General features: G+C 69.1%; 3 protein-coding genes and 6 non-coding genes across 9 annotated transcripts; 7 read left to right on the top strand and 2 right to left on the bottom strand.

The window, feature by feature from the left end:
* The first annotated feature begins 9 nt into the window (after window positions 1-9).
* Window positions 10-1,190, top strand: TMEM223 (transmembrane protein 223). Its single transcript, XM_064437449.1, has 2 exons — window positions 10-322; window positions 829-1,190. The coding sequence occupies exons 1-2, from the start codon at window positions 46-48 to the stop codon at window positions 1,125-1,127; spliced, it is 576 nt and encodes a 191-aa protein (XP_064293519.1). The 5' UTR covers window positions 10-45; the 3' UTR covers window positions 1,128-1,190.
* Window positions 1,191-2,501: 1,311 nt separating this feature from the next.
* Window positions 2,502-2,692, top strand: LOC135310310 (U2 spliceosomal RNA). The gene has a single exon (XR_010370413.1). It is a non-coding gene; the product is annotated as a U2 spliceosomal RNA (small nuclear RNA).
* Window positions 2,693-3,947: 1,255 nt separating this feature from the next.
* LOC135310316 (U2 spliceosomal RNA) lies at window positions 3,948-4,138 on the top strand. The gene has a single exon (XR_010370419.1). It is a non-coding gene; the product is annotated as a U2 spliceosomal RNA (small nuclear RNA).
* Window positions 4,139-4,421: 283 nt separating this feature from the next.
* TMEM179B (transmembrane protein 179B) lies at window positions 4,422-7,099 on the bottom strand. The gene is made up of 5 exons (XM_064437435.1): window positions 6,960-7,099; window positions 6,182-6,369; window positions 5,415-5,549; window positions 5,214-5,289; window positions 4,422-4,840 (listed from the first exon to the last, which is right to left on the bottom strand). Exons 1-5 carry the CDS (start codon window positions 7,053-7,055, stop codon window positions 4,682-4,684), a joined length of 654 nt encoding a protein of 217 aa, XP_064293505.1. The 5' UTR covers window positions 7,056-7,099; the 3' UTR covers window positions 4,422-4,681.
* Window positions 7,100-7,561: 462 nt separating this feature from the next.
* On the bottom strand, window positions 7,562-11,481 carry TAF6L (TATA-box binding protein associated factor 6 like). The gene is made up of 10 exons (XM_064437485.1): window positions 11,291-11,481; window positions 11,081-11,167; window positions 9,915-10,065; window positions 9,774-9,824; window positions 9,573-9,667; window positions 9,368-9,442; window positions 9,049-9,269; window positions 8,832-8,964; window positions 8,619-8,747; window positions 7,562-8,510 (listed from the first exon to the last, which is right to left on the bottom strand). The coding sequence occupies exons 1-10, from the start codon at window positions 11,435-11,437 to the stop codon at window positions 7,749-7,751; spliced, it is 1,851 nt and encodes a 616-aa protein (XP_064293555.1). The 5' UTR covers window positions 11,438-11,481; the 3' UTR covers window positions 7,562-7,748.
* A 269-nt stretch (window positions 11,482-11,750) lies between these two features.
* LOC135310309 (U2 spliceosomal RNA) lies at window positions 11,751-11,941 on the top strand. Its single transcript, XR_010370412.1, has one exon. It is a non-coding gene; the product is annotated as a U2 spliceosomal RNA (small nuclear RNA).
* A 1,274-nt stretch (window positions 11,942-13,215) lies between these two features.
* Window positions 13,216-13,406, top strand: LOC135310314 (U2 spliceosomal RNA). The gene has a single exon (XR_010370417.1). It is a non-coding gene; the product is annotated as a U2 spliceosomal RNA (small nuclear RNA).
* Window positions 13,407-17,590: 4,184 nt separating this feature from the next.
* On the top strand, window positions 17,591-17,781 carry LOC135310317 (U2 spliceosomal RNA). Its single transcript, XR_010370420.1, has one exon. It is a non-coding gene; the product is annotated as a U2 spliceosomal RNA (small nuclear RNA).
* Window positions 17,782-19,088: 1,307 nt separating this feature from the next.
* LOC135310315 (U2 spliceosomal RNA) lies at window positions 19,089-19,279 on the top strand. Its single transcript, XR_010370418.1, has one exon. It is a non-coding gene; the product is annotated as a U2 spliceosomal RNA (small nuclear RNA).
* The last annotated feature ends 3,779 nt before the right edge of the window (window positions 19,280-23,058 follow it).

Below are 23,058 nucleotides of genomic sequence, written 5' to 3' on the forward strand. Positions count from 1 at the left end.
TAGAGGTGAAGCCGGTGACCCGGAAGTAGCGGCGGAGCGGGCGTGATGGCGGCGGCGAGGGCCCGGGCGGCGGCGGCGGTGCTGGAGGCGACAGCGGTGCCGCAGGACGTGGTGTTGTTCCGACACGAACGGGGACGTTTCTTCCGCCTGGCAGGGTGGTTCTGCGCGGGGCAGGGTCTCTTTTGGGCCTACCTAGCTCATTTTGCCTTCACGGCGCTTCGCCCGCCTCCCGGTCCCGCTCCCGGTGTCGGTCCTGACGATCCGCTTCGGCCCCGCGACCATAAATGGCGTTTGGGCTTCACCACTTCGTGCCTCACCCTCGGTACCGGGGCGGGAGCTGTTGGGGATGGGAGGGACTTAGGCCCGGCCTCGGGGAGCAGGTCAGGGAGGAGGTCAGGCTTAGGGGAGTGGACCGGGCCTAAGGGAGCAGGTCAGGCCTAGAGGAGGGGACTGGGCCTAGGGGAACAGGTGAGGAAGGAGGTCAGGCCTAGGGGAGGGGATTGAGCCAGGCCTAGGGGTGGGAAGCGAGCTAGGCCTAGGGGAGCAGGTCAGGAAGGAGATCAGGCTTAGGGGAATGGACCAGGCCTGAGGGAGCAGGTGAGGCCTAAGGGTGGGGAGTGAGCCAGGCCTAGGGGAGGGGAGCAGACTGGGCCTAGGGGAGCAGATCAGGGAGTGGACCAGGCCTAGGGGAGGGGACTGGGCCTAGGGGAAGAGGAGGGTACCAGGCCTTGGGGAGAGGGCTGGGCCTAGGGGAGCAAACTAGACTCCAACCGGCACCGGAGGCCACCCTGATGCCCTCGTCCTGTCCGTCCGTCCATCCCCCCGCAGGCTCTCTGATCGTGGCGGCCGGTTGCCTGTTCCCACTACGTGCCGTCCGCCGGGTGACGCTGCTGCGGGGTGGCACGGAGGTGGCCATCAGCACCCACGGACCTCTGGGGCTGGGTCAGGGACCCACCTTCACCGTCCCGTTACGCCACATCTCCTGCCGAGCTCACCGCTCCGAGGTGCCGGCCGCCATCCCCCTCAAGGTGAAGGGGCGACCCTTCTTCTTTCTGCTGGACAAACGGGGGCAACTCTGCAACCCCCGACTCTTCGACGTCACCGTCGGCGCCTACCGCAAGCTCTAGGACGTGATGGGTGGCCGGGACCGTCTGCCCTTTGTCGCTGCCTAATAAACCGTGAGCCGCCCCCATGTCTGGCTGCTTTGTGGGGCAAAGGGCTGGGGAAAACATGGGGAGACCCTCCCCCTAAATCCGGCACGCTCTGTTTGGGCATTGCCACAGTGGCAGCGGCCTTTTTGTGCCCCGTCAGGGCCAATGTGGAGTTGTAGGTGGTGCTGGTAAATGGGGGGGTCCCAACGCCGGACCCCCCCAAGAACTGGGGGTCCATGCCATGCGGGCCCCCAGCATGGCAGGGGTGCCAGGGCAGTGGAGCCGGTCTAAGCAGAGCTCTGCGCATCCTCCTGGCCTCTGTGGCCACGCTGGCCTTCGTCACCATTTGCACTCATCCTCCTCAGCCAGGTCTTCATCTGCATCCATGGGGGTGAGCTCGAGCTTGGTGAGGGGTGTCTCTGCGCCTCCCCGGCTGCGCAGAGGGGGTCCCCTTTCTCCAGCCGGCTGAACATGAGCCAGCACTATCCCCAGGTGGCCCCCAGCGCCCGGGCTTGTGCCGGCACCGGCGCGGCCAGCGGGGGTGGGGCGGGGATGGGGCCCCTGTGCTCGGCCCTGGGGAGGCCCCACCGCGAATGCCGGGCTCAGGTTTGGGCCCCTCGGGACAAGAAGGGCCTGGAGGGGCTGGAGCGTGTCCAGAGAAGGGCAGCGGGGCTGGGGCAGGGTCTGGAGCACAAGTGTGCTGGGGGGCGGCTGAGGGGGCTGGGGGGGTTTAGCCTGGAGAAGAGGGGGCTGAGGGGAGCCCTTCTCGCTCTCTGCAGCCCCCTGAGAGGGGCTGGAGTGAGGGGGGGGCTGGTCTCTGCTCCCAAGCGACGGGACGAGGGGAACCGGCCTCCGGCTGCCTCAGGGGAGGGTTAGGCTGGCGACAGGGACAGTTTCTCCCCCAAAAGGGCGGCCGGGCGTTGGCACAGGCTGCCCCGAGAGGTGGGGGAGTCGCCGTCCCTGGGGATATTCAAACAAGGGAAGGGGCAGCCCCAAGCGCCGTTGGGAACCCAGGCGTCCGGGTACTCCCCCTGCCCAGCCCCGTGGGGACCCACAGGGTCCAGCAGGGGGCGGGGCTAAGCAAACTACAGCGGTCAGAGTGGGGAGGGGGCGTGGTTATGCTAATAAGGACCCCGGACGGGGAAGAACGGGACGACGGGACGACGCGCTGCGGGGGGTCACCGGGGAGCGGCGGGGGTCGGGGGGCGCAGAGCCAGGCGGGACCGTGCGGGAATGGCGGGGGGCAAAGCGGGGAGCGGGGCGGGGGTGGCGGGTCGCGGCGGGGGGGAGCGGTCGTGAGTTGTGGGCGGGGGTGGGTGGGTGAGTAGGGCCGGTGGGGCAGCGGAGGGTATCGCTTCTCGGCCTTTTGGCTAAGATCAAGTGTAGTATCTGTTCTTATCAGTTTAATATCTGATACGTCCTCGATGAGAGGACTTTATATTAAACGGCTTTTTGGGGCCGGGAGTTGGACCCGGAGCTTGCTCCCTCCGCTCCGCGCATCGTCCCGGTATTGCAGTGCCTCCGGGCCCGGTGCACCCCCGCCGGGGGGCCTGTGGCTGGTCAAAGGCAGAACAAACCAACCTACGGGAAGGGGGGGAACAGTCGGAGCCTCCTCGCCGGGCTCTGGCACCTCCCGGGCTCGGCGCTCTCCGCGGCCCCTCCGCCCCGGGCCCGGCCCTCCCCGGCGGCTCCGCGTCGCTCCGGTACGGCCGAGCGCAGCCCCCCGGCCCCGCTCCGGTGGCGGCCCCCGGGGATGAGCCGAGGGCGGCGCAGCCGGAGGGGCCCGGAGCGCTGGGCGGGGCCTCGGCTGGGGCGGAGCTGGGCCCGGCCAATGGCATCGCTGCTTACCGTGGCGTATGCAAAGAGTCGCGCGGAGCACGCAAATCCCGGGCGGTGGGCTGCGATGGGGGCGGGGCGAATGGAAATCACAGCGTGCAGCCGACCAATCGGGTCGCCGCGAGGAGCCCGCGAAGGGGCGGGGCGTATGGGAACCCTGGGCGGACTATGGGGAGGGCGAAGGGGCGAGGCGGGGCGGTTCAATCGGGGGCGTGGTCATGCTAATGAGGCATAGCCGCGCCCCACCGGCCGCCAGGAGTCCCCGCCGCTGCGGCCCCGCGCTCCGTCGGGGGTCGGTTTCCCCCCGCCGGCCCGGGCCGGGCTCCGCGACCAGATGGCGGCGGAGCGGGAGATCCGACAATATCCCGGCCCCGCTGGGCCGGCAGCGCCCGCCGGGCCGCCCCGGTGCGGCTCCGCTGCCGCAGCGCCGGCCGCTCCCGGTGATCCCGGACCGCGGCTCGGAGCGTCCCGGCGGGGCAGGCGCCGCACGGGCGCCCCGCACTCCCCGCCCGCCTCTGCCCCGGGCCCCGGCGGCGCCTGCCCCGGCGGGGCGGGGCATGCAAATGAGGGGGCGGGGCCGGGGAGGAGCCGGGCACGGGGCGTGGCGCATGCAAACCAAGGGCGGGCAGAGCCGCGCGGGCCCGGCGAGGGGGGCGGGTCCAACAGGGCGGCGAGGGCGGGGCGTGTGGGTCGAGCGGGGCGGGGCCTGGGGGAGAGAAGGCGGGGTTACGCTAATAAGGACCCCGACAGGGGAAGAACGGGACGACGGGACGACGCGCTGCGGGGGGTCACCGGGGAGCGGCGGGGGTCGGGGGGCGCAGAGCCAGGCGGGGCCGTGCGGGAGTGGCGGGGAGCAAAGCGGGGAGCGGGGCGGGGGTGGCGGGTGGCGGCGGGGGGGAGCGGGCGTGAGTTGTGGGCGGGGGTGGGTGGGTGAGTAGGGCCGGTGGGGCAGCGGAGGGTATCGCTTCTCGGCCTTTTGGCTAAGATCAAGTGTAGTATCTGTTCTTATCAGTTTAATATCTGATACGTCCTCGATGAGAGGACTTTATATTAAACGGATTTTTGGGGCCGGGAGTTGGACCCGGAGCTTGCTCCCTCCGCTCCGCGCATCGTCCCGGTATTGCAGTGCCTCCGGGCCCGGTGCACCCCCGCCGGGGGACCTGTGGCTGGTCAAAGGCAGAGCTGAAACCCCCAACCACCACTAGCCCCCTCCCTCCTCCCCCGCTCCCTCTCGCCCTTTCCCCGCTCTCACTCCCCCCACACACTGCCGTTTCCCCCCCCCCCCCCCCCCCAAAACCGGCCCGACACCCTTTGCCCGACCCCCGCCGCCACCCGACCTCCCCCGCCACCCCCTTCCTCCCCCTCCCCCTCCTCAGCCGCCCCAACCCGCGACACAACCACCCGCAGCCCCCAGCGCTCCCGCACACGCTCCTCTCTCGCAAATCCTCCTCTTTAATAACAAAGTTCACCACCCAAAAAGCCCTGATGACGTGGGGGGGGTTGGGGGGGGGGGAGCTGCCAGGGGTGCCCGGCGCCCCGCGACCCCCCAGCTCGCTGGCACAGGGTCCTTTGGCACCGCAGGGCCGAGACCGTCCCCGCCTCCTCGTGCACCGTGGGGTGCCTGGAGCGTACCCCGTGCTCCCCACCGGGGTCTGGCCCCCCCCGAAACACACACCCCGGCACCCCCTTTTCCTTCAGGGCCGTACGGGGCGCCCCCCGAAAATGGCTTCTGTCTCGGCGCTCCACTCGGGGTCGTTGCGACGCAGCAGCGGGAACGGGGCCTCCCTCCGCCGCTGGAGCAGCAGCCGGGCGCTCAGGAGGCACCAGAGGAACACGTTCACCCACGCCGATGCCTGTGGGGCCGGGGGGGGGGGTGATGGGGAGAGGGGTGTCCAGCTGTGCCCTCACCCCCCCCCAATTTCTATGCCTGGGAAGGTTGAGGGGTCCCCAAGGCAAGGCTACAGCCACAGGGATGCTGTACATCCGCCTGTAGGTACAGCTGCACCCCTATTCACAACAGCCCCCCCAATGCACGGACGCTGACCCTTGCCCCATTCCAGGACAGACAGACGGACTCTCCCTCCCTTCCCCGCTGTGAGAATTGAGGTTTCAGCTTTTCCTTTGCTCCCCCTCGCTCATCCTCCCTCCTCTTCCTCCACCAGCCAGGCTGTGCCGACCCCCAACAGCGGGGGAATGGGGGGGGGGTCACCACGCTCCCCCTCTCACCTGGGAGCTGTAGAGGTTGCTGTAGAAGCGGTTTGGGGTGTAGGACACCCACGGCTTGTGCTCAGCCTCCTGGCAGCTGTGGGGGACAGGGAAGAGCGGCTGTGGGGTGTGGGGAGAAAGGCGGGGGTCCCAGAGAACACCATATCCCCCCAGAACCAGGGAGAACCCCCCCCACACACCCCCCAGTAAGGTCATTGCTACCTGGACAAACTCTTGGTCTGCACGATGGAGGCGCAGAAAGCATCCATCCCTACGCGCAGGATGCAGGCTGAGATGAGGAGGAAGAAGAGGATGATGAGGGCGGCGACCAGGGCGATGCTGAGCCAGGCGCGGTCCCTGTGAGAGAAGGGGAGCGGCGTCAGCAGTGCAGGGTTTCGTGGGGCACCCCCCGCCCCACCCCAGCCCTGCATCCTCCCCACCCCAGCCCTGCATCCCCCCCACCCCCAGACCTGCAACACCCCAGCCCCCAGACCTGCAACACCCCCACCCCAGCCCTGCACCCCCCCCACCCCCAGACCTGCAACACCCCCACCCCAGCCCTGCATCCTCCCCACCCCCAGACCTGCAACACCCCAGCCCCCAGACCTGCAACACCCCACCCCAGCCCTGCACCCCCCCCACCCCCAGACCTGCACCACCCCACCCCAGCCCTGCAACACCCCCACCCCAGACCTGCAACACCCCCACCCCCAGACCTGCACCCCCCCACCCCAGACCTGCAACACCCCCACCCCAGCCCTGCACACCCCCCCACCCCCAGACCTGCACCCCCCCCACCCCCAGACCTGCAACACCCCCACCCCAGCCCTGCACACCCCCCCACCCCCAGACCTGCACCCCCCCCACCCCCAGACCTGCAACACCCCCACCCCAGCCCTGCACCCCCCCACCCCCAGACCTGCACTCCCCACCCCCAGACCTGCACCCCCCCCACCCCCCAGACCTGCACCCCCCCCACCCCAGCTCACCACTGGGACTCGTTGGTGCAGCAGCTGTAGATGCCGTAGAGGAGCGAGGAGAAGCAATACAGGGCCACCACGATGGAGACGGCCGAGACGAAATAGCAGAGGGAGACGTGGCTGAAGGATTTGGGCACCAGCGCCGTCCCGTTCCAGCTCACCGTCCCGTAGAGGATGCACCAGCCGCCAAACTCTCCCTGCAAACAGGAGGCCGGTGCAGGGGGTGGGGGGGCTGCTGCTTAATCACGCCCCCCCACCCACCCAGCACCCACAGACAACCACGCTCAACCCCAGCAGGACAGACCGGCGAAGTGAGGTGGAGCAGCAACAGGAGGAGGAGGAGGAGTGTTGGAGGAGGAAGGAAGCCCAAACCGCCCCGGCTGACTGCCGCGCTCACATGACGGCGCCGGGGGCCACGGGATGAGCAGGGGGCTCAGCCGCCCCACGCCTGTTATCCCCCCACCCCCAGCATCCCACCTTGCTGCCTGCCTGCGCCCTGGCCCCCCCCCCCCCCCCCCCATAGCACCCGGTGACCACAAACATGGGGTGCAGGAGTCGAGAGGGGAGGGGGCAGGGGGAGACCCGGCCAAGGCAGGAGCGGGACGGAGCCCACCCAGGATGGCAGCGCAGACCCCAGAGGCAGCCCCGGAGCAGCGGGAAGGATACGGGGAGCCCTGGGAGAAGGAATGGGGTGAAGCCGCTGTGCACTGAGCTTGCCCCCCATCTCCCCCCCGTCATCGGGCAACGCGGCCGCATCCCACCCCCCCGTCCCATCCCATCCCGGTACCTGTGCCACGGTGAGGGCCGACGCGCAGACGATCCCGCAGAGGAAGGCGGCTCCGTGGAGGGCCAGTTCTGCCAGCTGCAGGACGGACACCGCCATCTTCCGTACTCAACCCCCCCCTTTCCACCGCCGCCACGCTCAGCCCGGCCTCCTTCGCCCCACCCCACCCCCCCGGCAGCGCTGGGCCGGGCTCCTCCGTGGCCCCATTGCGGCAGCCGCCGCCGCAAGCCCAGCGTCCCGCCGCTGCCGTCTCACCGCCATGGCATTGCGTCCCCCATCGCTCGGCCCCGTGGCTCTCGCTGACCCCGAACAGCTCCTACCCGCAGCCTCCTCGCAGCCGGTGGCGACCACCCACCCACCCATCGCACCCACCCACCTACCCCTGCAGCACAGGCGAGCGCAGGGCGACGGGGAAGCTGCCCCCCAGCGCCGTCTGCGTCCTGCCAGGGACCACCGTCGGGGAAAATTGCGTCCTCCCCCATCCCTTCTTGGCAGCACGAGCCTCGGGGGCCGCCGTCTCACCCTTCCCCACAAGGGGATGGGTGCCCACGGCGGCGACGCAGCGCCCACCCGCGCCACGGCGGCTACAAACCCCCCGCCCTGCGCCGAGCAGCGGACACCGGTTTATTAACCGCCGGACACACGCTACAGCAACAAAAAAACCACGGCCGGTGGCACCTCGGGGCAGGCGGCACCCGCGGATCGCCGCACCGAGGGGCAACGCCGGCGCGGTTCGGCGCTGCCCGGGGCCGATGCCAAGCCCTGGGGGAGGGCGGGCGCCCAGCACCCGCCTCAAAGGAGGAGATGGAGGGAGTATTCGGCCCGTGGCCACCGCCGGGCGGGCCGGGTGGTGCGACCGATCATGGGAAGCTTCTGGGCGTAACGGGAGACGTGGCCGGGTCCGTGATGCTGCGGGAAACTGGTCTGGAATAGGCGGCCTTGGCAGCGTCGGCCGGCTTGGCGACCAGCGATGAGGAAGCTGAAACGTGGGGCGCCGCGGGGCGCGAAACGGCATTTCTGGAAGACCTCGCGAGCCCCCGGCCGGTGGCCGGGCTGCCGGGGAGCCCCGCGGGGCCGGGCAAGGCTGGCCGGGCGATGCAGTGCCGGTCGACCGGCCGGGAGCTCGCCCCGCGGGCTCTCCTCTTCCCGCGGGCTCACCGTGGCGCTGGCCGTCAGCTGGGGCATCTTGCGTGCCGCCCCCTCGCCCCCGAAAGCCGGCGGTTCCTTTCGGGTGCCCTCGGGGGTACCGGGGGGCGGCAGGGTGGCCGGCGGCAGACCCGTGCCGAAACGCGCGGCCAGGCTGTCGCCGAAGAAGTCGTAAAGCTCGCGGTACATATCGTGCAAGGAGAGGGCAGGCGGCACGGGCGCCGACGATGACGGGGGGCCGCCGCTGCCCCCCAACTGTAGCAGGGGCCGGCCAAGGCCGAAGCCCGCCTCGGTCGGGGGGTCCGGCTTGGGGCTGTGCCGCGGGGAGCCCTCCTGCGGCGGGGTGGCCCCGGAGGCCGGGGCGGGCGCTTGCTGCGCCTTCATCTTCAGCAGACGCTCGACAGCCACCTGGGGAGGGGGGGAGGAAAAACGGTGCTGGGACTTGGGGGAGGGGGGCACCGCGTGTGCCCCTCGCCCAACCGGGCCACCGGCCACGCCGTAGGACGAGCCACTCACCAGGATGGCACCGTAGACCTTGTGCCCGTCGGCTTTGACCTGGGCATTGGAAACCGAGTAGTCATCCAGCACCGCCTGCAGGTTGGCCCAGTAGGTGGGGAGATGGGGGTAAAGCACCCGCTCCACCGCCTGCGGAGGGGACAGACGGACAGACGGACGGTCAGGCAGCAGCACGGGGCGGTCAGGTCCCGCGGCGTCCCGACAAACACTCACCTTCCAGCCCAGGGCGTGCAGCCCCACCACGGCGCCGTAATGGGAGCAAAGCGGACGCACGGGATCGGCCAAAACCTTCTGGAGCGAGAGCAGGATTTGATGGTAGAGGCCGCTCACCAGGTCGCCGTGGGTCCTGCGGGCGACAAGGCGGATGCTCCAGTCCCCCTCCCCCACCGGGGACACCCCCCCCGCGCCCCAAGGAGGGTCCCCAACCCACCAAAAAATACGGCTGAGCAGCATAGCGGCGTAATCACGCAGGGTCCAGTGATCGTTGAGGGGGTTGATGGAGGCGGCCAGCGGCTCCAGCGCGCAGTACATGACGCTGGCGATCAGGCTGCGGACGTAGGAACCCAGGCAGAGGAAAGGGTTCTGGATCAGGCTGCGGGCGATGTGTAACAACCGGTTTAGCTGCTCCAAGTCGTGGCTCACCGATTTCACCTGCCGGCACCAGGGATGGGCTCAGCATGGAGCTTTCCCCCCCACCCGTACAGGCTCAGAGACCCCACCCCTCCCTGCACCCCATTGCCTGAACTCACCCCGCTGACCACGTAGACAAAATAAGGTAGGAGCGCTGAGATCTTGGAGTTGGTCTGCAGGTCCTGCAGGGCCACCTGCGGGCGAGGACGCCAGCCGTGGGGTGTCGGAGGGGGGGTCAGCCGCACTCGGGGTGCAGGGTCTGCCCCGCTTGGGTGCTCGGGAAGGTGAGGGGTGGGGAAGGGGCTCCCCCCTGCCCCACGCTACCTTCATCAGCTGAGGGTCGTCGCCCAGCACCGCCCGGGTGACGTGCTGGTAGTACTTGAGCAGGTCGTCCGTCAGCGTGGAGACAGCGCTGGGCACTGCGGCGTGGGGGGGGATGGGTGTCACCCCAAAGTGTGTCCCCGCCATGAGGAGGACAAGCCCCCCCCCTCCCCAAAACCCGGCGTCACCCCCACCACTCCTCACCAGCTCCCTGCGGCTCCAGGTTGCCTTTTCCATCCAGGTAGGAGACGTGCACTGCAAGAGAGCGCGGCGGTGGCGAAAGCGCCCTGCCTGCGCCGGGGTCAGGCAGCAGCGGGGTGCTGGGGTGCTGGGGGAGCCCCTCACCTCGCACGGTCGTCTCGGCGCAGCCCTTGGGGATGTTGGTGGCCAGGGCCAGCTCTACCAGGTTGACTTCCCGGTCTTCCTGGAAGTACAGCTCGCCTTCCTTGATGGCCCGGAAGGGCAGAGCGTCCTGGGAGCCGTAGCCACACACCGCCTGGGGGGACACTGTGGTGGAAACCCACCCCCCCCGCCCCAAACCAGCAACACCCCCAAAAAACAGCAACGCACCCCTAAAACCAGCAATGCCCTCCCCAAAACCAGCAATGCCCCCCCTCAAAACCAGCGACCCGTGGGGACCCCAACCCATAGCACCAATACATCCCACTGGGCCCAGTGCTTGGGATGCAGCCCCACCAGTATCCCCAGTCCCACAAGCGCCCCCAGTCCCCCCCAGCATTCCCAGTCCCTCCCAGCATTCCCAGTCCCACCAGTAGCCCCAGACCCACCATTGTCCGCAATCCCACCAGTAGCCCCAACCTCACCAGTGTCCCCAGACCCACCACACCCCCAGACCCACCAGCGTCCCCGTCCCACCAGTAGCCCCAGTCCCACCAGTAGCCCCCAGACCCACCAGTGTCCCCCAGACCCACCAGTGTCCCCCAGACCCACCAGCGCCCCCCAGACCCACCAGTAGCCCCCCAGACCCACCAGCATCCCCCAGACCCACCATTGTCCACAATCCCACCAGTGTCCCCAACCTCACCAGCGCCCCCCAGACCCACCAGCGCCCCCCAGACCCACCAGTAGCCCCCAGACCCACCAGTGCCCCCCAGACCCACCAGCGCCCCCCAGACCCACCAGCGCCCCCCAGACCCACCAGCAGCCCCCCAGACCCACCAGTGTCCCCAGTCCCACCAGTGCCCCCCAGACCCACCAGCGCCCCCCAGACCCACCATTGTCCACAATCCCACCAGCAGCCCCCAGACCCACCAGCGCCCCCCAGACCCACCATTGTCCACAATCCCACCAGCAGCCCCCAGACCCACCAGCAGCCCCCCAGACCCACCAGCAGCCCCCCAGACCCACCAGCAGCCCCAGCCCGTCAGTGCCTCCGGCCCCACCAGAGCCCCCTGCCCCACTGCGGGGGAGCAGCGCTGGCCGGGACCCCCACTCCTGACCCCCTCAGGGAGGCAGCGGGGACCCCCCAACCCCAACCCCCGCTGCTTCACCTCCACGTTGCTCCAGCGCAGCGCCCGGTTGAAATCCTCCACGGTGAGTTTGCGCCGCCGCGTGTGTTTCATGAACTGGGAGCTGTTCTGGGGGGGGGGGCGGCACCGGCACCGGGAGCGTCACCGGCAGCGGGGCCCGCAGCGGGAGCGGGGCCCGCAGCGGGGCCGAGCCCGAGCCCGGTCCCGGGCCGTTTCTCCCCAGAGCCCTACCTGCGTGGCCTCCCGCAGGCGGTAACAAACGTCCTCGGCCAACAAGGCCGCCACGTCGTCGCTGAGCTCCAGCCCGGTGCTCTCCGCCATCAGGCGCACCGACTCCCGCGGCAGCTCCACGAAGCGCCGCTCCTCCCGCTCCGCCATGGCCGCGCCGCCGGGCTGCGGGGGGGAGGGCGGCGGGGAGGGCGTGGCGCCGGCAGACCACGCCCTCTGTGGGCGTGGACATGGAAAGCGACCGGCGGGGCGGCGCCCAGCGGCATGCTGGGAGTGTTCGCCGTGCGCGGGGTTCGGCGGGGTTTTGCGGGGCGGGTGGAGGGGAGGCAGGCCGGAAAGTGCGGGAATAGCGGGGAGTGGAGAGGGGAACGGGGCGGGGGTGGCGGGTCGCGGCGGGGAGGAGCGGTCGTGAGTTGTGGGCGGGGGTGGGTGGGTGAGTAGGGCCGGTGGGGCAGCGGAGGGTATCGCTTCTCGGCCTTTTGGCTAAGATCAAGTGTAGTATCTGTTCTTATCAGTTTAATATCTGATACGTCCTCGATGAGAGGACTTTATATTAAACGGATTTTTGGGGCCGGGAGTTGGACCCGGAGCTTGCTCCCTCCGCTCCGCGCATCGTCCCGGTATTGCAGTGCCTCCGGGTCCGGTGCACCCCCGCCGCGGGGACCTGTGGCTGGTCAAAGGCAGAACGAACCAACCTCCGCTGGAGAGCGGGAAGGGGGGGAACAGTCGGACCCTTCTCGCCGGGCTCTGGCACCTCCCGGGCTCGGCGCTCTCCGCGGCCCCTCCGGCCCGGGCCCGGCCCTCCCCGGCGGCTCCGCGTCGCTCCGGTACGGCCGAGCGCAGCCCCCCGGCCCCGCTCCGGTGGCGGCCCCCGGGGATGAGCCGAGGGCGGCGCAGCCGGAGAGGCCCGGAGCGCTGGGCGGGGCCTCGGCTGGGGCGGAGCTGGACCCGGCCAATGGCATCGCTGCTTACCGTGGCGTATGCAAAGAGTCGCGCGGAGCACGCAAATCCCGGGCGGTGGGCTGCGATGGGGGCGGGGCGAATGGAAATCACAGCGTGCAGCCGACCAATCGGGTCGCCGCGAGGAGCCCGCGAAGGGGCGGGGCGTATGGGAACCCTGGGCGGACTATGGGGAGGGCGAAGGGGTGAGGCGGGGCGGTTCAATCGGGGGCGTGGTCATGCTAATGAGGCATAGCCGCGCCCCACCGGCCGCCAGGAGTCCCCGCCGTTGCGGCCCCGCGCTCCGTCGGGGGTCGGTTTCCCCCTGCCGGCCCGGGCCGGGCTCCGCGACCAGATGGCGGCGGAGCGGGAGATCCGACAATATCCCGGCCCCGCTGGGCCGGCAGCGCCCGCCGGGCCGCCCCGGTGCGGCTGCGCTGCCGCAGCGCCGGCCGCTCCCGGTGATCCCGGACGGCGGCTCGGAGCGTCCCGGCGGGGCAGGCGCCGCACGGGCGCCCCGCACTCCCCGCCCGCCCGCCCGCCTCTGGCCCGGGCCGCGGCGGCGCCTGCCCCGGCGGGGCGGGGCATGCAAATGAGGGGGCGGGGGCGGGGAGGAGCCGGGCACGGGGCGTGGCGCATGCAAACCAAGGGCGGGCAGAGCCGCGCGGGCCCGGCGAGGGGGGCGGGTCCAACAGGGCAGGGAGGGCGGGGCGTGTGGGTCGAGCGGGGCGGGGCCTGGGGGAGAGAAGGCGGGGTTACGCTAATAAGGATCCCGGACGGGGAAGAACGGGACGACGGGACGACGCGCTGCGGGGGGTCACCGGGGAGCGGCGGGGGTCGGGGGGCGCAGAGCCAGGCGGGGCCGTGCGGGAATGGCGGGGGGCAAAGCGGGGAGCGGGGCGGGGGTGGCGGGTCGCGGCGGGGGGGAGCGGGCGTGAGTTGTTGGCGGGGGTGGGTGGGTGAGTAGGGCCGGTGGGGGAGAGGCGGGTATCGCTTCTCGGCCTTTTGGCTAAGATCAAGTGTAGTATCTGTTCTTATCAGTTTAATATCTGATACGTCCTCGATGAGAGGACTTTATATTAAACGTATTTTTGGGGCCGGGAGTTGGACCCGGAGCTTGCTCCCTCCGCTCCGCGCATCGTCCCGGTATTGCAGTGCCTCCGGGCCCGGTGCACCCCCGCCGCGGGGACCTGTGGCTGGTCAAAGGCAGAGCCCGAGAGCTGCGGCTCTACGCGCCTCCTCAGGGGGGCTCCCACCCCCCCCTCCTCCCTGTCGCGGTGGTAGCGGCCGTGGCGGGAAAGTTCCCGCCATTTGGCCCGCGCGCGCTCGGGCCGGGCCCAGCCGGGCTAAGGGCGGCCCCCAGCGCCCGGGCTCGTGCCGGCACCGGCGGGTGTGGGGCAGGGATGGGGCCCCTGTGCTCGGCCCTGGGGAGGCCCCACCGCGAATGCCGGGCTCAGGGTTGGGCCCCTCGGGACAAGAAGGCCCTGGAGGGGCTGGAGCGTGTCCAGAGAAGGGCAGCGGGGCTGGGGCAGGGTCTGGAGCACAAGTGTGCTGGGGGGCGGCTGAGGGGGCTGGGGGGGTTTAGCCTGGAGAAGGGGGGGCTGAGGGGAGCCCTTCTCGCTCTCTGCAGCCCCCTGAGAGGGGCTGGAGTGAGGGGGGGGTCGGTCTCTGCTCCCAGGCGACGGGACGAGGGGAACCGGCCTCCGGCTGCCTCAGGGGAGGGTTAGGCTGGCGACAGGGACAGTTTCTCCCCCAAAAGGGCGGCCGGGCGTTGGCACAGGCTGCCCCGAGAGGTGGGGGAGTCGCCGTCCCCGGGGGTGCTCGAACAGCGTGTCGGGGCGGCCCTCGGGGAGGCGGTTGCGGAGCCCTGGGGGTGTCGGGTTGGCGGCTGCGCTTGATGGCCCTCAAGGTCTTTTCCAGCCTGAACAAGTCCATGGCTCTAGTCCACCTCCCCGGGGACGGAGGTCAGGCTGGCCGGCCTGTTCCCCGGGGCCTCCTTCTTGTCCTTTTCGAAGCCTGGCGTGACCTCGGCTCCCCTCCAGCCCTCGGGCACCTCTCCTGTCCTTCATCGCCGTCCAAAGATGATGGCGAGTGGCTCAGCGAGAGCCTCCGCCAGCTCCCTCAGCCCTCGTGGGCGCATCCCATCGGGGCCCGTGGATTTGGGAGGATCTAGTTTGCCTAAATGATCTCGGACGCGATCCTCCCCAGCCGAGGGGGAAGTCCTTTCTCCAGATTTTTCTCTCCTCTGGGGGCTGGGGTGCCTCAGGGCCAGCCTTAGCAGCAAAGACTGAAGAAAAGGAGGCATTCAGTAACTCCACCTTCTGCGTCCTGCCTCACCAGGGCCCCCACCTCCTTCAGCGACGGGCTCACAGCTTCCCCGGTCTCCCTTTTACTGCTGATGTACTTGAAGAAGCCCTTCTTAGAATCAGAAAATCAACAAGGCTGGAAAAGACCTCTACGATCGTCAAGTCCAACACTACCATGTCTCCTAAACCATGCCCTGAAGTGCCGTGTCTACACGTCTTTTAAATACCCGCAGGGATGGTGACTCCACCGCCTCTCCGGGCGCCCTCTTCCAGTGCCTGACCGCTCTTGCAGTGAATAAATGCTTCCTAATATCCAATCTAAACCTCCCCTGATGCAGCTTGAGGCCGTTTCCTCTTGTTCTATCGCCTGGGAGACGAGACCGACCCCGCACCTCACCACAGCCTCCTCTCAGGTAGGTGTAGAGAGCGATGCTTGTTATGCTTGACATGCCTCGCCTTCCTCATTGCATCTCTGCAGACCATGACGACGCTGCTACGTTGCTCCCAGGTGTCCAGTCCCTTCTTCCACATGCTGTCACCCTCCTGCTTCCATTTCAGTTCTTCCAGAAGCTCTTTGCTCATCCATGGGGGTCTCCTGGCTCCTTTGCTTGACTTCTTCCTCCTAGGGACGCACCCATCCCGAGCGTGGAGGAAGTGGCCCTTGACTAGTGACCAGCTGTGCTGGACACCCTGACCTTCGAGAGCCCTAACCCACGGGATTCCTCCAAGCAGGTCTTTGAAGAGGCCGAAGTTGGCTCTCCTGAAGCCCAGGGTTGGAATCCTACTTGTCGCCCTGCCTCTACCCCGCAGGATCCGCCGCCATCTCACGGCCGCGGCAGCCGAGGCTCCCCCCCAGCCCTCACAGCCTCCGCCGGGGCTTTGTTCGTGCGCACACGGCCCAGCAGCACACCTCGCCGCGTTGGCTCCTCCGCCACCTGCGTCGGGACGTCCTCCCCGACGCTCTGCGGGGACCTCCGGGGTCGCGCGCGCTTCCCCGCGTTGCCTTTCCAGCAGATGCCGGCGTGGTTGAAGCCCCCGGCCCGGGGAGAGCCGGGGCCTGCGATTGCGAGGCTGCTTCCAGCTGTCCGCAGGAGGCCTCGGCGCCTTCCTCCTCCTGACGGGGTGGGCGTAGAGCCGGTGAACCACAGAATGGGCTGGGTTGGAAGGGACGGTTAGAAGCCGTTTAGTCCAACCCTCGCCCTGCTTGAGCAGGGGCGTCTTCAACCGGCTCAGGTCGCTCAGAGCCCCCGTCCAGCCCGGTCTGGGTTGTTTCTAGGGATGGGGCACCCACCAGCGCTCTGGGCAACCCGTTCCAGCGCTTCACCACCCTCATAGTAAAGACTTTCTTCTTTAGATCTAGCCTAAATCTCCCCTCCTGTAGCTTAAAACCGTCACCCCTCGTCCTGTCGCAACAGGCCTTGCTAAAGGGTTACCCCCATCCTTCCTGGAGCCCCCCCTTCAAGGCGCAATAAGGCCTCCCCGCAGCCTTCCCTTCTCCGGCTGAACAACCCCGACTCCCCCAGCCCGGCCTCGCAGCGGAGGGGCTCCAGCCCTCGGAGCGTTTCTGTGTCCTCTGGCCCCGCTGCGACAGGCCCGCGTCCTTCTCGTGCTGAGGAGCCCCGAGCTGGACGCAGGGCTCTGGGGAGGGGGTGGGCGGGGGGTCTCACCGGAGCGGAGCAGAGGGGCAGCGTCCCCTCCCTCACTCTCACGGCTGTAGCTGGGACAGAGTTGATGTCCCGCACGGCAGCTGCTGCAGTGCTGCGCTTTGGACTCGGCAGGAAAATGTTGGTAACGCACCGATGGGTTGGCTGTTGCTTGGGGGGGGGTGGGGGCTTGTACGAGTCAGGGGCTTTTCCAGCTCCCCAGGCGCCGCCGGGGGCACAAGGAGCCGGGAGGGGAGGGGGCACAGCCAGGAAAGCGGGTTCAAACTGGCCAAAGGGCTCTTCCATATCATGTACCGTCGTGCCCAGCGTGTTACTGGGAGGGGCTGGCGGGGGGAGGGGGAGGCAGCGGTCGCGGCCGGGCGACGGGCAGCGTCGGTCGGCGGGTGGTGAGCGGCTGTGCCGCTTGTGTTCCTGTTTTCTCCCTTTTCCTTTTTATTATATTAGCGTTATTGTTGTTCTTATCACAGTCTATCTCATTATCGCTATTTTATTCTAATCATTAACCTGCCCTTCTCTCAACCCACAAGCTTTTCTTTTTTCCTTCTGCTTTTCCGACTCTCGCCCCCGTCCCGCAGGGGTGGGGGGAGCGAGCGAGCGGCCGCGGGGTGTTTAGGTGCCGGCTGGGGCTCGGCCGCGACGCTCGCCCCGCGGCCGGGGATGCCGCAGACGCCCACAGCGGCGTCCCCCACGTCTTGCGGCCCCTCCATTCGCTCCCGTAAGCGCTCGACTCCGTCGTCCTCCGTCCCCCGGCAGCGCTCGATGCGTTCCAGTTACTCCCAGCAAAGAGCAACCCCCCGGCCTCGCCTAAAACCAGCGCGCGGCCGTCCACGTCGCTCCGGTAGGGCCGATCGCGGGCCGCTTCTGCGCGGGGGGCTGCGGGAAGCCGGCCTGCGACGGGCGGCCTCGGCCGGCACCTTCCGCAGCGGGAGCGGGGTTTGCGCGGCCTCCCGCAGGCGGTGACAAACGTCCTCGGCCAACAAGGCCGCCACGTCGTCGCTGAGCTCCAGCCCGGTGCTCTCCGCCATCAGGCGCACCGACTCCCGCGGCAGCTCCACGAAGCGCCGCTCCTCCCGCTCCGCCATGGCCGCGCCGCCGGGCTGCGGGGGGGAGGGCGGCGGGGAGGGCGTGGCGCCGGCAGACCACGCCCTCTGTGGGCGGGACATGGAAAGCGACCGGCGCGGCGGCGCCCAGCGGCATGCTGGGAGTGTTCGCCGTGCGGGGGGTTCGGCGGGGTTTTGCGGGGGGGGGGAGGGGAGGCAGGTCGGGGGGTGCGGGAGTGGCGGGGAGTGAAGAGGGGAGCGGGGCGGGGGTGGCGGGTGGCGGCGGGGGGGGAGCGGCCGTGAGTTGTGGGCGGGGGTGGGTGGGTGAGTAGGGCCGGTGGGGCAGCGCAGGGTATCGCTTCTCGGCCTTTTGGCTAAGATCAAGTGTAGTATCTGTTCTTATCAGTTTAATATCTGATACGTCCTCGATGAGAGGACTTTATATTAAACGGCTTTTTGGCGCCGGGAGTTGGACCCGGAGCTTGCTCCCTCCGCTCCGCGCATCGTCCCGGTATTGCAGTGCCTCCGGGCCCGGTGCACCCCCGCCGGGGGGCCTGTGGCTGGTCAAAGGCAGAACGAACCAACCTCCGCTGGAGAGCGGGAAGGGGGGGAACAGTCGGACCCTTCTCGCCGGGCTCTGGCACCTCCCGGGCTCGGCGCTCTCCGCGGCCCCTCCGCCCCGGGCCCGGCCCTCCCCGGCGGCTCCGCGTCGCTCCGGTACGGCCGAGCGCAGCCCCCCGGCCCCGCTCCGGTACGGCCGAGCGCAGCCCCCCGGCCCCGCTCCGGTGGCGGCCCCCGGGGATGAGCCGAGGGCGGCGCAGCCGGAGGGGCCCGGAGCGCTGGGCGGGGCCTCGGCTGGGGCGGAGCTGGACCCGGCCAATGGCATCGCTGCTTACCGTGGCGTATGCAAAGAGTCGCGCGGAGCACGCAAATCCCGGGCGGTGGGCTGCGATGGGGGCGGGGCGAATGGAAATCACAGCGTGCAGCCGACCAATCGGGTCGCCGCGAGGAGCCCGCGAAGGGGCGGGGCGTATGGGAACCCTGGGCGGACTATGGGGAGGGCGAAGGGGTGAGGCGGGGCGGTTCAATCGGGGGCGTGGTCATGCTAATGAGGCATAGCCGCGCCCCACCGGCCGCCAGGAGTCCCCGCCGTTGCGGCCCCGCGCTCCGTCGGGGGTCGGTTTCCCCCCGCCGGCCCGGGCCGGGCTCCGCGACCAGATGGCGGCGGAGCGGGAGATCCGACAATATCCCGGCCCCGCTGGGCCGGCAGCGCCCGCCGGGCCGCCCCGGTGCGGCTCCGCTGCCGCAGCGCCGGCCGCTCCCGGTGATCCCGGACCGCGGCTCGGAGCGTCCCGGCGGGGCAGGCGCCGCACGGGCGCCCCGCACTCCCCGCCCGCCCGCCCGCCTCTGCCCCGGGCCGCGGCGGCGCCTGCCCCGGCGGGGCGGGGCATGCAAATGAGGGGGCGGGGGCGGGGAGGAGCCGGGCACGGGGCGTGGCGCATGCAAACCAAGGGCGGGCAGAGCCGCGCGGGCCCGGCGAGGGGGGCGGGTCCAACAGGGCGGCGAGGGCGGGGCGTGTGGGTCGAGCGGGGCGGGGCCTGGGGGAGAGAAGGCGGGGTTACGCTAATAAGGACCCCAGATGGGGAAGAACGGGACGACGGGACGACGCGCTGCGGGGGGTCACCGGGGAGCGGCGGGGGTCGGGGGGCGCAGAGCCAGGCGGGACCGTGCGGGAATGGCGGGGGGCAAAGCGGGGAGCGGGGCGGGGGTGGCGGGTCGCGGCGGGGGGGAGCGGCCGTGAGTTGTGGGCGGGGGTGGGTGGGTGAGTAGGGCCGGTGGGGCAGCGGAGGGTATCGCTTCTCGGCCTTTTGGCTAAGATCAAGTGTAGTATCTGTTCTTATCAGTTTAATATCTGATACGTCCTCGATGAGAGGACTTTATATTAAACGTATTTTTGGGGCCGGGAGTTGGACCCGGAGCTTGCTCCCTCCGCTCCGCGCATCGTCCCGGTATTGCAGTGCCTCCGGGCCCGGTGCACCCCCGCCGGGGGACCTGTGGCTGGTCAAAGGCAGAGCCCGAGAGCTGCGGCTCTACGCGCCTCCTCACGGGGGCTCCCACACCCCCCCCTCCCTGTCGCGGTGGTAGCGGCCGTGGCGGGAAAGTTCCCGCCATTTGGCCCGCGCGCGCTCGGGCCGGGCCCAGCCGGGCTAAGGGCGGCCCCCAGCGCCCGGGCTCGTGCCGGCACCGGCGGGTGTGGGGCGGGGATGGGGCCCCTGTGCTCGGCCCTGGGGAGGCCCCACCGCGAACGCCGGGCTCAGGTTTGGGCCCCTCGGGACAAGGAGGCCCTGGAGGGGCTGGAGCGTGTCCAGAGAAGGGCAGCGGGGCTGGGGCAGGGTCTGGAGCACAAGTGTGCTGGGGGGCGGCTGGGGCGGCTGGGGGGGTTTAGCCTGGAGAAGGGGGGGCTGAGGGGAGCCCTTCTCGCCCTCTGCAGCCCCCTGAGAGGGGCTGGAGTGAGGGGGGGTCGGTCTCTGCTCCCAGGCGACGGGACGAGGGGAACCGGCCTCCGGCTGCCTCAGGGGAGGGTTAGGCTGGCGACAGGGACAGTTTCTCCCCCAAAAGGGCGGCCGGGCGTTGGCACAGGCTGCCCCGAGAGGTGGGGGAGTCGCCGTCCCCGGGGGTGCTCGAACAGCGTGTCGGGGCGGCCCTCGGGGAGGCGGTTGCGGAGCCCTGGGGGTGTCGGGTTGGCGGCCGCGCTTGATGGCCCTCAAGGTCTTTTCCAGCCTGAACAAGTCCATGGCTCTAGTCCACCTCCCCGGGGACGGAGGTCAGGCTGGCCGGCCTGTTCCCCGGGGCCTCCTTCTTGTCCTTTTCGAAGCCTGGCGTGACCTCGGCTCCCCTCCAGCCCTCGGGCACCTCTCCTGTCCTTCATCGCCGTCCAAAGACGATGGCGAGTGGCTCAGCGAGAGCCTCCGCCAGCTCCCTCAGCCCTCGTGGGCGCATCCCATCGGGGCCCGTGGATTTGGGAGGATCTAGTTTGCCTAAATGATCTCGGACGCGATCCTCCCCAGCCGAGGGGGAAGTCCTTTCTCCAGATTTTTCTCTCCTCTGGGGGCTGGGGTGCCTCAGGGCCAGCCTTAGCAGCAAAGACTGAAGAAAAGGTGGCATTCAGTAACTCCACCTTCTGCGTCCTGCCTCACCAGGGCCCCCACCTCCTTCAGCGACGGGCTCACAGCTTCCCCGGTCTCCCTTTTACTGCTGATGTACTTGAAGAAGCCCTTCTTAGAATCAGAAAATCAACAAGGTTGGAAAAGACCTCTACGATCGTCAAGTCCAACACTACCATGTCTCCTAAACCATGCCCTGAAGTGCCGCGTCTACACGTCTCTTAAATACCCGCAGGGATGGTGACTCCACCGCCTCTCCGGGCGCCCTCTTCCAGTGCCTGACCGCTCTTGCAGTGAATAAATGCTTCCTAATATCCAATCTAAACCTCCCCTGATGCAGCTTGAGGCCGTTTCCTCTCGTTCTATCGCCTGGGAGACGAGACCGACCCCGCACCTCACCACAGCCTCCTCTCAGGTAGGTGTAGAGAGCGATTCTCGTTATTCTTGACATGCCTCGCCTTCCTCGTTGCATCTCTGCAGACCATGACGACGCTGCTACGTTGCTCCCAAGTGTCCAGTCCCTTCTTCCACATGCTGTCACCCTCCTGCTTCCATTTCAGTTCTTCCAGACGCTCTTTGCTCATCCATGGGGGTCTCCTGGCTCCTTTGCTTGACTTCTTCCTCCTAGGGACGCACCCATCCCGAGCGTGGAGGAAGTGGCCCTTGACTAGTGACCAGCTGTGCTGGACACCCTGACCTTCGAGAGCCCTAACCCACGGGATTCCTCCAAGCAGGTCTTTGAAGAGGCCGAAGTTGGCTCTCCTGAAGCCCAGGGTTGGAATCCTACTTGTCGCCCTGCCTCTACCCCGCAGGATCCGCCGCCATCTCACGGCCGCGGCAGCCGAGGCTCCCCCCCAGCCCTCACAGCCTCCGCCGGGGCTTTGTTCGTGCGCACACGGCCCAGCAGCACACCTCGCCGCGTTGGCTCCTCCGCCACCTGCGTCGGGACGTCCTCCCCGACGCTCTGCGGGGACCTCCGGGGTCGCGCGCGCTTCCCCGCGTTGCCTTTCCAGCAGATGCCGGCGTGGTTGAAGCCCCCGGCCCGGGGAGAGCCGGGGCCTGCGATTGCGAGGCTGCTTCCAGCTGTCCGCAGGAGGCCTCGGCGCCCTCCTCCTCCTGACGGGGTGGGCGTAGAGCCGGTGAACCACAGAATGGGCTGGGTTGGAAGGGACGGTTAGAAGCCGTTTAGTCCAACCCTCGCCCTGCTTGAGCAGGGGCGTCTTCAACCGGCTCAGGTCGCTCAGGGCCCCCGTCCAGCCCGGTCTGGGTTGTTTCTAGGGATGGGGCACCCACCAGCGCTCTGGGCAACCCGTTCCAGCGCTTCACCACCCTCATAGTAAAGACTTTCTTCTTTAGATCTAGCCTAAATCTCCCCTCCTGTAGCTTAAAACCGTCACCCCTCGTCCTGTCGCAACAGGCCTTGCTAAAGGGTTACCCCCATCCTTCCTGGAGCCCCCCCTTCAAGGCGCAATAAGGCCTCCCCGCAGCCTTCCCTTCTCCGGCTGAACAACCCCGACTCCCCCAGCCCGGCCTCGCAGCGGAGGGGCTCCAGCCCTCGGAGCGTTTCTGTGTCCTCTGGCCCCGCTGCGACAGGCCCGCGTCCTTCTCGTGCTGAGGAGCCCCGAGCTGGACGCAGGGCTCTGGGGAGGGGGTGGGCGGGGGGTCTCACCGGAGCGGAGCAGAGGGGCAGCGTCCCCTCCCTCACTCTCACGGCTGTAGCTGGGACAGAGTTGATGTCCCGCACGGCAGCTGCTGCAGTGCTGCGCTTTGGACTCGGCAGGAAAATGTTGGTAACGCACCGATGGGCTGGCTGTTGCTTGGTGGGGGGGGGGGCTTGTACGAGTCAGGGGCTTTTCCAGCTCCCCAGGCGCCGCCGGGGGCACAAGGAGCCGGGAGGGGAGGGGGCACAGCCAGGAAAGCGGGTTCAAACTGGCCAAAGGGCTCTTCCATATCATGTACCGTCGTGCCCAGCGTGTTACTGGGAGGGGCTGGCGGGGGGAGGGGGAGGCAGCGGTCGCGGCCGGGCGACGGGCAGCGTCGGTCGGCGGGTGGTGAGCGGCTGTGCCGCTTGTGTTCCTGTTTTCTCCCTTTTCCTTTTTATTATATTAGCGTTATTGTTGTTCTTATCACAGTCTATCTCATTATCGCTATTTTATTCTAATCATTAACCTGCCCTTCTCTCAACCCACAAGCTTTTCTTTTTTCCTCCTGCTCTTCCGACTCTCGCCCCCGTCCCGCAGGGGTGGGGGGAGCGAGCGAGCGGCCGCGGGGTGTTTAGGTGCCGGCTGGGGCTCGGCCGCGACGCTCGCCCCGCGGCCGGGGATGCCGCAGACGCCCACAGCGGCGTCCCCCACGTCTTGCGGCCCCTCCATTCGCTCCCGTAAGCGCTCGACTCCGTCGTCCTCCGTCCCCCGGCAGCGCTCGATGCGTTCCAGTTACTCCCAGCAAAGAGCAACCCCCCGGCCTCGCCTAAAACCAGCGCGCGGCCGTCCACGTCGCTCCGGTAGGGCCGATCGCGGGCCGCTTCTGCGCGGGGGGCTGCGGGAAGCCGGCCTGCGACGGGCGGCCTCGGCCGGCACCTTCCGCAGCGGGAGCGGGGTTTGCGCGGCCTCCCGCAGGCGGTGACAAACGTCCTCGGCCAACAAGGCCGCCACGTCG

The sequence above is a fragment of the Phalacrocorax carbo genome, chromosome 32 (assembly GCF_963921805.1).
Source record: "Phalacrocorax carbo chromosome 32, bPhaCar2.1, whole genome shotgun sequence".
NCBI classification, from domain to species: domain Eukaryota; kingdom Metazoa; phylum Chordata; class Aves; order Suliformes; family Phalacrocoracidae; genus Phalacrocorax; species Phalacrocorax carbo.